The sequence below is a fragment of the Sturnira hondurensis genome, unplaced genomic scaffold, assembly GCF_014824575.4.
Source record: "Sturnira hondurensis isolate 20B ecotype Veracruz unplaced genomic scaffold, ASM1482457v3 Scaffold0019006, whole genome shotgun sequence".
NCBI lineage: Eukaryota > Metazoa > Chordata > Mammalia > Chiroptera > Phyllostomidae > Sturnira > Sturnira hondurensis.
The window spans coordinates 578481-592456 of NW_028091637.1; the positions used below are offsets into that span (position 1 = coordinate 578481).

The window sequence follows — 13976 nt, forward strand, 5'->3', positions numbered from 1 at the left end:
CTGAGACGTGGAGTCACAGTGCTGGCCATGGTTGGTTTCATTCTGATTCATACAGAGTTCCTGCCACTTTGACTTCCTGTCCATGGACACCTGCTGCAGGAGACTTAGACCATGGTTGCCAGTGTGTCTGAAGATGCAAAATCCATCACGTTTTTCAAAACTGAAATGGTTACGGAGGCACATGCAGACTGACTCCTAAATCTCATACTTCTTTGGGGTTTTGGACTTCATTCACTACCCATCTGACCCCTACCCTGAAGTAACTCTTGGGCCTTAATAAGAAACGAAACCCTTACCTAGACAACTTGGCATCTTTATGATTTAAGGATAATCCGTGTTTCCTCAGTGGGCCTGGGCTAAGGCCAAAGCCCTATGTTCACGTATGTACGTGTGTCCCTCCCGATGGCAGAGATTGTATTAGTGACTGTTGTGCTTTCCTGTGTTGTGGAATGCATGGTAGATCCTGGCAGTTTAAAAGAAAATGGAAATAGGATGTCAGTAAATCACTGACAGGAAAATGGATGGATTTTTTTTTTAAGCTTCAGTGACTGTTTTTAATGAAAAAAGAAAGTGGGGATGCTTTACTGTAATGACCGAAACAAGTAGTGAAAGAGAAACACGGGCATTTGAAGACGTCTGCCTCAGGCCCTTAATGTTCTGTCCTCATCCCTGTTTCCTCCCCGAGAGATCTATCTGAGGACAGAACAGATGAAGTAAACCAGCTAAAGTCCTTCTAATTGCCTATGAGCTTGGTCAGACTTACAGGATAGGATGCCTTCCACTCCCCACTTGCCTTAATGTCTACAACTCTTTGTTTTACTTACTATGCTCTCGCCACACTGCTCTTTGCTCTTAATGAAGCCAGGTACTCTTTGCCTTTGCACTGGCTGTTCCCTCTGCTTGGAGCACTCTTCCACCAGATAGCTAATGGTCAGCCTCCTCTGTTCCATCAAGTCTTTGCTTTAATGCCACCTTCTTGAAAATACCCCAAAATAATCGCAGTCTATCCCCCCCTTCCCCCAATTCTCCTTTCCTCATGTCTTCATCTTTCATTTCATAGCACTGTCACTTACTGATGTATTATAGAATCACTTATTTGCGTAGCCTGTTTTCTCATCTCCCAGCACCCCAGTGTCATTTCCACCAGGGCAAGATCATTGTTTCCTTACATACCTAGCAAAAGTACCCAGCACATAGTAGGCCCTTAGTATATACTCTTGAATCAATGCCTCAGTATGATTCTTTACCAATGATTCTTTGGATTAGAAAGCTGTTCTCCAAACTTAAAGGTTCTGGCTATTACAGTTTTTTTCCTTTGAGGTTTTGCCTGCCGTACTTAATTGATTTGTTGTGAGTACTTTGTCATGATTCTGTCTCTAACCAAAGAGACAGAAAGTGCAGTCTGATCAGGCCAACTGCTCAGCAAAGCCAGGGGCTTTGGGAGTTCATTAAAGTAGCTATTCCACTGTTCGGAGAGGAGCGGTCCACAAAGGGGCTGGTGTCCTGTGTTCCTACAAAGCTGGTTCTCCAGTTCCTACAATGCTGGTTCTCCAGTTCCTACAAAGCTGGTTCTCCACTTCCAAAGCTGGCACTGCCAGTTCCTACAATGCAAGTTCTCATGAGAGTCTTCCTCAAGAACACAGCGTCTGAGATCTTCCCAGTCTCAGAAGAGGTGGGTGGCTCATTGCAGAGAATTCCAAGGCCCAGTTCAGCTTAGTATCAGAGCAATGGGGTAACAGCCAGGTCCTTCCTGACACCTGGCCAAATGAAAGAGGGTCACCTGAGCTACTTATTCACGAGCACTTGTGCCTTTTGTGGTTGCTGATGGTAGGGTCCTTCTTTCGGTCCTGCCTTCTCCATATTCAGTGTGGTGAAATGTGACAAGCAGTAGGCTGGGGCTTGCCAGACTCGCAGGGCCAATGAGAAGGACTTCGCTTCAAAAGCAGATTTTCCTTCTTCCCTCTTGACCCTTCTTGCCTTGCCAATTACTTATTCTTTTTCTCCTACTCTTCTCTATGTACACACACTTTGAAAACTGTCTCTGTGTTGGAGAGTTTTCTGTATGTGGTCAAGGCAGCAGCCATTCTGTAATCTTCTACAAATCAGACATCTACTAACGCCAGCTGTCTGGTACACACAGAGAGCGGTGTGGGGAAGCCACTGCAGGGGGAGAAGGCCTCTGAGGGGACCAAGCTCTAACCCAGAGCCCAAGCACAGAAATCCATGTAGTTTGTTTCATAGGCCAGCACTGCCCAGTAGGCACATGAAGTGAGCTGTAGGTGTAATTTTAAATGTTCTGGTGGCCACATTAAAGAAGGACAAAGAAACAGGTCAAATGAATTTTAGGATCTTTTGTTCAATTCCATGTATCTGAAGTACCAGTGTTTCAGCACGCAATTAATAATGAAGATTATTGATAAGAAATTTTGCTTTATTTTTGTACCAGCCTTCTGACTCTGGTCTGTATTGGACATCTACAGTGCATTTCAATTTGGGCGCTCCTGTGCTCAGTAACCATGGGAGGCGAGTGGCTACTCTGCTGGGCCTGTACCTAGAAAGCTCCCACCCAGAGCGAATCAGCCTATGTTGCATGTTATTCTAACAGTCTCCTGGTCTCCCAGCCACAGCAAATTTGGAACATTGAATTCATGGAGTGGTAAACAACAGCAGGGAATGGGTACAAGTGGCTGGAGTCACTCATTGCAAAGATGCCAGCCTGCCAATCCTTAGGGCCCTGGGAGTGTGCAATGTGGTAGCTTGGTAGAGTAACTGAAAATAACCGACAGCTTTCCATGTTTGTCCTCCTCTTCATGACCCAAGTCACCCCCAAAAGACTAAATCACATTCCTTGTTCTCTAAGAAGGTAGGTGAGTGGGAGAGTTTGTGGAAAGAGTTATGGAAGGTTTCTATCAAGTGTTGCTAAAATCCCAATGGCCTAGTACAGGAGACGCAGGAAATAGGCACAGATAGAAATCCCAGACTGTCTGATGAGGCCCTCTCCGTGTGTCAAGCTAGGAGTCCACAAAAGACTTGGATGAGCCTGCAGGTGTGGCTTCAGCTGGGTGCGTCTCTTTTCACGTCCTGAAGATTGCTAACTTCTTCATTTCTGCATGTTTCCTTTCTGGCCCCTGGGGCGGACCTGCAGCTGGAGCCTGGGAGCCAGCAAGGCTCACCCATAGCTTGGGCCCCAGCTGTGTTCCAGGAACCTCAGGAATCTGGCTTCTCACTGTGAGAAGCTTTCTGGATGGACTGACCACTCCGTGAACATTCGCTTGGGGCAGGGGCACCAAAGCGTCGGGGATTGCAGTGTCGGCCTCAGTACTCAGAGTCCAGCCAGCAGAAAATGCGATGGCAACAAAACCCAAAATGCTCGAATCTGACACCCTCTGCCTTTTTTCCCTTTTTGTGTCTTGTGCATATTTAGAAAATTATAAAGCCAGGAGCGGAAGGGTAGCTGTCATATAACCAGTGTGTATTGTTCTTATGAAAAAAGATTCAGTCTGTTGCATAATTTTGTCTCCTTATTCCTTTTTTAGGCCGAGGAGTCTTGTAAATGCAATGGCTGGAAAAACCCCAACCCTTCTCCCACCCCCCCCAGGGCCGACCTGCAGCAGATGGTTGTCAGTCTGACGGAATCTTGCCGGAGCTGCAGCCATGCCCTCGGTGAGTCCCTAAAACTTCCAGGAAACTCAGATGATGTCATTGTTGCCAGAAAGTTCTAACCCACAGGAATTCCATGGGTTAACCAAACTTATCATGAATTATGTGGGTTAACCAAACTCTATATGAGGCAACAACAAAACAGTCTCTTTAGTCTTGTGAATTTGCTGGGGGTGGGGGGTGTTGCTTCATGGGAGAGACAAACCCTGCTCTGTCTGCACTGGTTCTTCCCCTATTTCCCGAGAGCCGCGTTCCACTGGGGGATGGCCAGGTAAGATGCACGGGACAGCCGAGCTACAATTATGTGTATAGCATGTCCTGATTTGTTCTGATGGGGACCTGCAGGTCTGTGACCCCCCGAGGTTGAAACCACAATGGAATAGTTGGTTGTCTTATTGCTGTTATTGTTTTCTGGTTCCCTCTGCTTTCTGGAAATGCTTCATTTTATCTTCCTGTTCTTTAGTTTCCCTCATCTGGTGGCTCTTTCTTCCTCAGGGTTGTGCTCAGGAAACTTTTACTCGTGTTTTCCCGTTCAGCTTTATCTGTGCCTGCGAGGTAGTCATCGCCATGCTGGCAGGACAGACTCTGCCAGAGTTACTCAACTGGACTGTGCTAATACGGTCTTGACCTCATACTAGTTTGAGGTTATTTTTTAAAGTTGTATTATGTTCGAGTAGATAAAAGGTAATGGGTAGTTTTCCCTAGATATTAAAACTCCACTTCATAAAGAGTCTTTTTTTAAAAATTAATTAATTAATTTACTTTTAGTGAGAGGGGACGGGGAAGAGAAAGAGTGGGAGAGAAACATCAGTGTGTAGTTGCCTCTCATGTGTCCCTTACTGGGGACCTGGCCTGCAACCCAGGCATGTGCCCTGACTGGCAATGGAACCAGCGACTCTTTGCTTCACAGGCCCATGCTCAATCCACTGAACTACACCAGCCAGGGCCAGTTCATAAAGGATCTTGGAAGATTATAATTACATTTTTGCCTTCAGTTATTCAGCATCCCAAAGAATGTCATTATGTCCAGTTTACTGTCCAGCGTTGCAAGGGCATACGGGAAAATATTCTCACCAAAGTAGCATTTTCCACCTGACCGTTTATAAGTGGGTGGCTTCTTTTTGACATCACTTTTCTCATAAGCTTCCAGCTGATATCAAATGGTACAGCATTGACCTTCAAGGTAGCATGGTGTTACGCCGAGTCTCGGGTTTTATTTTGTACTCAGCTGCAGAGTATCTCAATACTTACAGGGCAAAACTGTGGAGAGCATGATCTTCCCAGGCAGTTTCTGTCCTGGAGTAACCTGACAAGGGAGGTAGAGAACAGTGACCTCACAAATGAAATAAACACACTAATAGTTGCATCACCGTGTTGATTTAACTGGTGTCTAAAATAGTGTAAGTTCTGATTTTTGAAGCAGCCAGTGCAGAGGACAGATTTCAAAAGTTAGAGCAACACCTTTGCTTATCACGTACCTTTTCCACAACCGATCCCTGAGTGGCTTTTAGAGTCACCTCGGCAAAGAAGAGCCGTAGAAAGCGGGGCTCAGGCAGTCCTGTAGCCCTGGGATTGAACTGTCTTCGGCATTCATTGGGAAACGCCAGTTCTCGTTCAGGAACAGTCTTTTCCTTAGCTGAGCACAGTGTCTCCGTGTTGAGTATGTGAACACATGTGAATGCCCACTAACTAACTAACTAACTTTGTTCCCTTTCATATTTCTTAACCAGATTTGAAAACAAATACCCTTATTTGACAGTGTATAATAGAACAGGGATGGAAGGATACATTTCTTGTACCTGGCAAATTTATGCCAAAAACGTGACCTATAAGTGAGTTATGATGTGCCTTCAAATTGACCAGTAAGACAGTTATAGACTTTTAAAAATGATATTAAAAACTATAAACAACTAAAACTTCCCAATGTAGGAGATAGGTGGTTAAATTATGAAAATCTATGTTATGAAATTTACTATGGCCATTAGAAAAAGATGTATTTTCCCACATGGGAAGATATGGTTAAAGTTAAAATATTATTAACAGAAAAAAGCAGGTTGTAAAGCAGCGTAATTGGGGGGTTTATAACTTAGGAAGTATAGGATCCATCAGCCTGGGTTCACATTCTGGTTCTATGACCAGCAGCTGTGAGTTGGAGCATTTTATTTAGATCTGCCTGGATCTCAGTTTTCTTTGTTCAAAGATGGAGTTAGTAAGAGTATCTAGCCCTGGCCAGTGTGGGCTCAGTTGGAGCGTCATCCTGTAACTGAAAGGTTACGGGTTCGATTCCCAATCAGGGCACATTGCCTGGGATGCAGGTTCCGTTCCGGTCCAGGTGTGGGTGTGTGTGGCCCCTGGTCCTGTTGCCGGTCCCCAGTCGGGGCTTCTCCCTCACATTGATGTTTCTCTCTTTCCCTTTCTCTCTCTCTAAAAGCAATGTAAAAAAAAAAAAAAGTCCTGGGCTGGGGTAGTTGTGGGGGGGGGGGTAAAAATAATTAAAAATGTAGTATCTACCTCAAAGGATTGTTGTGAGGATTCAGTGAAGTAACACATGTAACGATTTTAGAACGGTGCCCAGCAAATTAATGCATTATTATGAGCTCTTCTTTCACTTCCAACAACACGGATGAATTCTGTGCAGTTTAAATAAGAAAACTTTATAAGAAGGGTACGGGTATAGGTCCTCGAAGCTGAACACAGAGGAAAACCAGGTTTCAGTAGAGGATCTCAGCTGCTGGAGTTTACAGGCCTTCCTTCTGGCCTGGACATTGCTGCCGGGTGATTCTGTTCCAGCCGCCTCCATCTCTGTGGCTCGGGATCTAAATCCCCAGAGAAGGGGATCTACTTGGTGTTGGGCCAGTCAAGTGCCCAGCTCTCAGCATGTCACCCACACAGCTACACGGAAGGTGGTCATTCCCAAATGCATGGGTATTGAAACAGCCCCATGAGAATAATGGCATTTTGTTAGTTTAGAAAATACAACATATTTTAATATATGTAAACAGGAAAATATCTGGAAGGATGTATGTTGAGTTGCTGACAGTGATTTTTTTTTTTCAGGGTATTGGTGCTTTCAAAATGTTTTCCCCTTCTTTCTTTTCTCCCCCTTTCCCCTACTGTTCCTCTGCAGTCTGCTTTCTTAAAATTAAAATGTCTACACCTTCTCAAGGACTCTTGGAATTATTTCAGAAAGCCATAGTGTCTTAGCATCAAGGCTGTAGAAAACCTTTTTTTGAGATTATGTTTCCTCCCACTTCTTCCCTTTAAGAATTTTTTTTTTAATTATGGAAAGCTTCGAACGTATATAAAGGTAGAGCAAATGGTATCAAGGCTATAGAAAAACCTCTTTCCTGAGATTGGGCCTCCTCCCTCCCTCTTAAAAAAGCCTTTTATTATGGAAAGTTTCAAACATATGTAAAGTAGAAAGAATAGTTTAATAAACTGCCTTCTTCTCATCACCTTATTTACATTTGCCATTTACCCTCCCTGTTTTTCCCCCAGAGTAGTTTAAGCAAATTCCAGACAATCTTTTCTTATTCACGCAGATCACTTTTTTCCAAATGGATACTTACTTACTTAACTTTATTTATACCCCACCTCGTGCCCCCTCACAAATTTCCAATGTCCGTCTGACGCCATACGTAGTCTGTTGTTATTATTATGTTCCCTGTGCTGTGCTTTGCATCCCCAAGACTATTTCGTATCTCCCAGTCTGTACGTCTCCATCCCTTCTCCCCCTTTTTTCACCTAGTCCCCAAGGCCCTCCCCTCTGCCAGCCGTCTGCCTGTCCTCTGTGTCTAGAGTCAGTGTCTGTTTTGTTTGTTCGTCTGTACTGTTCTGTAGGTTCCACATAGAAATGAAATCATACAGTATTTGGCTTTCTCTGACTGACTTCACTTACATGCAGATTACTTCGTGATGTTTACCAGCCAAGTGGAGGCTGTTGGGGTCCAGGGAAGTCTGCAAAGCATCACGCAAGCCTTCATTCTCCAATACCTTTCAGTTCGTGCCTGCCGTTCTGCTTTCACCGTCGCTATTCTGAGCATGGTTAGTTTAGGCACCGGTGGTCGTACACATGTGTCAATAGGTAATGCCGCTGGGCTTGTCGAAACAAAACATTCAGGCTCATCGATCGAGGTGATATCCAGTTGATTTGCTGTTGGGCATCTCTCGGCTCAGCCGTACGTGTTCTTTCGACGGTGAGCTCTGGTTTCATGTGGTGTGACAGCCCCTTCCCTGCCAGGCGTCCTGGGCCTGCCATCATTCGATACTCCTCTGTGTCTCCCGGGTAGGAAACACAGGACTGACAGCAGTCCCAGCAAGCAGAAAGAACATTCGCCTGGGAGTTGAGAAGTGAGAATTCTAAGCCTGGCTCAGCTGGTTGCCAAGTCCCGTAACCTCTTTTCACTTCAGTATGAAATGGTCAGTCTCGTCCTCCTGTCTAATAGTAGAGCCGCCCCATACGTGGGGCTCATGAGCACGTGAAATGTCGCTACTCCGGTTTCAGACGTGCTGTGAGTGTAGATAGAGGACATGTGATATTTTGAAAGCTTATTATGAAAAAAGTAAGATACCTTATTCATACTGATTTATATGCTGAAATGGTATTTTGGATGTATTGTGTTAGTAAAACTTATTAAAATTAGTTTCACCTATTTCTTAAACATAAAATATGTGGATGGCTCATGTTATATTTCTATTGCATAGTGATGGCCTAGAACATTATAGTTCATTTTCTGGGATTATCTGATTTTTGAGATTTACAAATTTATTTATAAACTTTTTTTTTTTTACAAGATTTTACTTATTTTTAGAGAGAGGGTAAGGGAGGGAGAGAAACATCAATGTGTGGTTGTCTCTCATGTGGTCCTCACTGGGGACCTGGCCTGCAACCCAGGCATACTTTCTGCCTGGGAATCGAACTGGGGACCCTTTGCTTTGCAGCCTGTGCTCAATCCACTGAAGTACACGAGTCAGGGCTATTTTATAAACATTTGATGAAGGGTGCTAACATAGTACTTCAGTTAGCCCAAACGTATCTCCTTATATTATATAGTATTAATAAAAATTCCTGATTTTGAGCCAGCTTATTTAAATAGCTACCTGCTTCCATGACCAGGAAAGGAAGAAACACCATTGTTATCAAAACACAATTGGAATTTTTGTCATTTTGGAGTCCATTGTTCTGAACGGTGCCAGAACATACTGATTATTAAACTTGACTACTAAAAAATTTCTTTGTAGTTTTACGTAGAAGGTGTTGATAATTTTTCAACACTATCAGTTTTTTCCTGATACATATTTAGTGTATATGATATAATACTTAACATAGATCCTATATATTATACATACACATATATGTTTAAACATTACAGTAATGGAAATGACAGTTGTTTATTACTATGGTTAGTTACCTCTGCCACCTGCTTATTTACAGTAGAAACTTTCAAGGAAAGTAAAGAGTTAGCATTAACAATTACGCCAGAGCTTGTTTCTTGAATAGTATGGAGTATCAAGGGACTACCAGTATTTTTTTATAGACTATTTCAGGCATTTCGATCACAGGCAAATCATGTGATCTAGTACATTTTCTTTGTCCTTCCCACATTTGCACAGACCTCTGCCACTTCAGTCGCCCCAGAGTCCCCATTTCCATGTGTGCCGTGCACATGCCAGATGACATGGTGCTCAGTGAGCACGCTGACACAGCCACCTGAGCCAGCGTATTGCCCTTGGCTGGGTGCCCTCTGTGTTTCTGATGCTGCCTTTTACACACAGGTCCCAGAGTTGTCCGGACCTGTGATTCTGGGACAGCAGGAGGAAAGGGGATAAACTGATAATAGTGTTTTTGCTTGATATGAGTTACTTTCACCTACCTTTCTCTGGTCGTGAAGCCCTGTTGCTTTGCTCTCCGTGTGCCCTCTTTGGCACTGCCGGAGTTCAGGCTTCTTCCCTCTATTCTCTGGCTGTGTCTGCACCGGCGCCTGGAGTACTTACCTCCGTTCTTATGCACCCAACTGCCCGAAAAGGTAGTGATCTACTCTGATCACATTCTCCCGCGTCCCCTCTGAGCTCCCCATTATTCTCAGAATGAAGTCCAGCTTTAGCTGGGCCTGCGGGATTGTGCAGGCCTCTACTGCCTGGCCTCCTGCCCACCACCTGTACTGCATTTTGGCCCCCAGGCCATTTCCCGTTCTCTACACTGCCTCCCACCTCTACCTTAGACAGGAAGCTCACACCACCTGCAATGCCTTTCCTTCAGTTTCTGCCAGGGGAACTCCACTCACCTTCAAGGTTTTACTACGATAGGACTCGGAAGAGAGAATAGAGGAACCTCCTCGGGGCTCGACTGTAATGCATCTTTTTGGACAACTACAGTTATTTATACCCCTGTTGGTTTTCTCTACCAGACTGAGATTAAGGACTGACTTCTGCTCTGGTTCCTAATAGATTTAGTTCCTTCATTGATAAATATTCATTAAATTCAGTAATAGTAACAAGGTGGCTGGTTGCTTTTATCTGACCAGAGGCTTTCATAGCTTATCACCTGTACCTGCTCAGGCCAACACAGCAGTCACTAGATGTGTGTCGCTGCCGAGCACCTGAAGTGTGGCAGCTTGAAATGAACTGTATCGTAAATGTTAAATGCACGCAGTTTTATTTATTTATTTTTTAAGAGATTTTATTTATTTTAGAGAGACAAATAGGAAGGGAGAAAAAGAGGGAGAGAAACGTCAATGTGTTGAGAGATACATCAGTTGGTTGAATTGTGCACACCCCCAACCGGGGACCTGGCCCACACAACCCAGGCATGTGCCCTGACTGGGAACTGAACCTGCGACCTTTCAGTCTGCAGGCTGCCGCTCCATCCACTGAGCCACACCAGCCAGGGCGAAATGCGCACAGTTTTAAAGCCTTCGTATGACAGAACCATGTAAAATATTAATACTTTTTTTATATTGGGTACATGTTGAAATGAATAATCTGGTATGTGTTAGATTAAATAAGATGTATTATTAAAATTAATTTCACCAATTTCTTTAACTCTTTTAAAGTGGCTACTAGAATATTTAAATGGACGTATGTGGCTTACATTGTATTTTTACTGGATTCAGTTCACCTAAAGGACTCTTAATCTTAAACTTTTTCTCCACTCCAGAGGTGAGATTACAAAAGATGAAACCACTTTTAAACTGTAAGCTTTTTGCACGTCATCAATTCACAAGGTTTCATTGAAGGAATTTGTTTTACCTCTTTTAGCCTTGATCTCACATTCCCATGAACCAGAAATGTATTTGAACAGCTTACAAATCCTACAGATGCCGTGCCGTTTGCTTTCTTTCCAGTGCAAGGAGCCAGAGACACATTAGCTGCTGGCCCGGCTCCTGCTGCCTGCTCACCCTGCCTGGCATGTGAGGACTGGCAGGCTGTCCTCCAGTGGTACATGGAGCCAGAGCTTAGCGAGGGTCACAGCACAGGGTGACAGTGCACTTCCTGCTCCCAGCGAGGCAACAGCTGCGCCATGATGCGTAGCAGCAGGCTTTTGGCGGTTCACTCTGTGGCACCCTGGGTATTTGCAAGTTTGACACCGCGCTGAGAGGTGCGGTGGCATACCCTCCTGGAGAGATGTAATGACAGCTAAGCCTTCCCCTGTCCTCTGACTCACACCTCTCCTCCCCCCTGCCCTCCAGGCACGACCAAGAGGAGGGAGCTCTTCCCAAGAGTCAGGGGTGTTGGCCGTTCTAGGGTAATGAGAGTTCAGGCTCTTGGAAGGCTGTTTGAAAGGAAAGCAGGGTTGTTGACATTTGATATTGAAATTCCATGTGGAGGAAAGATTTTTTAAAAACTTTTTATTTGGAAATAGTTTTAAACTTACAGAGAAGTCTTGAGAATGAAAAGGAAGAACATTCTCTATACCTTTTGTTCATATTTACCTACTGTTGTCAGACTTGGTCCAGGACCAAGGTGGGTCTGCCAACCGGTCTGGAAATAGGATTCTTGTACAGTCGTGAGAAAAAAGTTTCAGGGACTCTTGCATGGGAGCCTTTGAGGTATCGTGGAAGATGTATTGGACGTGGAGGGGCGCGCAGGGTACAGATGCCCCAGAAGATGCTACTGCACTACGGCATCCATGACCAGCTGGCTTAGCTCCCTCGTTCTGCAGGACTCCAGCCTCTGGGACCGACCGCACGAAGCCTAAGAAGAGAGCCATGGCCCAGAGATTCTGTGCCCTTACCACAGAATCAGCACCCGAAGCTTCAGAAGTCTTCAGCTTAGCCTTTGTTGTCCTTTGGCCCGCTTTCGAAGTTGTGCTTTGTCCTGCGTGGCTGCCACCCCCAGGCCTGTTTGGCAGCTACAGAGAGAACATGTATGTCTAGGGCCTTTGTTAAGCTTTGATTCTATTTACTTGGGTTTGGGAATGGCTAGGCTTTCTTTTAAACTATTCAGTCTCTTTCCTGGGGCTATGCTGGTGCCTCCCCCCCAGTCCAGTTTTTCTCCTGGACCGTTTTGGGTTCTGTGCCCTTAACCTAACTGATTATCTTGGCAGATTTTCTGAGGCTAGACTTCTTCCGTTTATGGTTGCCATGTTAGCTCCTATTGTGCATACCTCATAGTTCTGCTTCGTCATCTGTCTTCTACTGCACATGAGCCCAGCAAAGGAATTTTCCCCTTACTCTCCATGGCCCCTTTCACCCATCGGTAATCTAGCTAATGGACACTGGTTGTTCACCGAAGGGATTAGAAAGCCAGACTTTACTGCCTGGTCAGCATTAAGTCCCCTGTGGCTGTTGCCTGGGGTTCTGTGTAGCTTTCTAGTTAATCAGTCTTAGGTAGTTTAGTTCCCTTCTCTCTTTTTTAAAAGTACCTAACTAGCTACCTATGCTAAAACTACAGTAACATTTTATCCTGTTTGGTTTTTGAGTTTCTCATATATATAAATGAGTGAGCATGTGTACTGTGTGGCTGTCGCATTCAAAATGACTGAGTGAGGAGAGCAATGAATCTGCATCACATTTTGTGTTAAGCTTGAACATGGAGGAAATAGTTTCCTTTGTGGAAACTATTGAGGTGATTCAGAAGCCCACAGCTATAGGCCACTGGTGATTGGCAGCTCCATCACCACAACATGCCCGCTCATGCCTCACGTCTTGTGCAGAGTTTTTGGCAAAACATCAAATCGCTCAGGTGACTCAGGCCCGCTACAGACCAGGTTGGATGCCTTGTGACTCCTGGCTTTTCCCAAAACTAAAATCACCTTTGAAAGGGGACAGATTTCAGACTGTTGATGAGATTTAGAAAAATACGATTGGGCAGTTTATGGTGACTGGGAGAACTGTGTGAGGACCCAAAGTGCCCAATTTGAAGGGGACTGAACTGGCATTGTCCTGTGTACAGTGTTTCTCGTATCTTCTATCTTCTTCAGTAAACAGCTCCATTTTTCATACTACATGGCTGGGTACCTTTTGGACAGACTTCATGTGTATATGTGTGTGTATGTACACACACATGAGTCTGTACATATGTGTATTTGTACATGTATAGTTCTTTTTTTCCTGGATCATATGAGAATAAGTTACATATGTATCATGGCCCCATCCCCTAAATACATATTTCCTAAAAATAAGGGTATTCTTTTATATAACCTCAGTTCAGTTACCAACTTCAGTAAATTTTAACATGAATGTAATACTTTATTTAATCTACTGTTGGTATTCCAGTTTTATGAGTTGACCTAAAAATGTTCTTTACAGCATATTCTCCTCTCATTAAGTGCCTAGTCTGGAATCGCAGACATATGTAGTTGTTATATGGAGGGAAAACAGTTCGTCCACTCACAGTCAACAGTTCTGACATCTGTTGTGGGGGCTTTCCCTCACCACACAAGCCTCCCACCTCTCCAGTGCACCCAGAATGGGTGCCCTGCCATTTAACTCAGTTCTGACACTAACTGCGTGTAGGTAGCGCAGACCCCACAGGCTAAGGGCTCGGTGTCCCTCTACTCCCTCCCCACTTCCGAAGCCAATCTCAAGTCCAAGTTACTACCTGTGCTTCTGACAAACCTGCTGTAAATGAGAGGTTCCCTTGACCCCCTCTTCAAGTTTGATAATTTTCTGAAGTGACTCACAGAACTCAGGGAAGCAGTTTACTTCCTACATGACCAGTTTATTAGAAAAGGGTGCCGCTCAGGAGCAGCTGGATGGAACAGCTGCACTGGGCAAGTTACGGGGAGGAGCATGGAGCTGCTGCTGCGCCTGTCCGGGTGTGCTGCCCGCCCAGCGCCTCTGCCTGGACGTTGTTGGCCTGGACGCTCTTGACCC

At 44.7% G+C, this 13976-nt stretch overlaps 1 protein-coding gene across 3 annotated transcripts in view; it reads left to right on the top strand.

Moving 5' to 3' along the window:
• KAT2B (lysine acetyltransferase 2B) overlaps positions 1-13976 on the top strand; it is a 93875-nt gene that overhangs the window by 25079 nt on the left and 54820 nt on the right. For all 3 annotated transcript variants that reach the window (XM_037070678.1, XM_037070679.1, XM_037070680.1), the window contains exon 2: positions 3537-3663. In XM_037070678.1, the coding sequence (XP_036926573.1) occupies positions 3537-3663 (127 nt within the window). The remainder of the gene's footprint in view (positions 1-3536; positions 3664-13976) is intronic.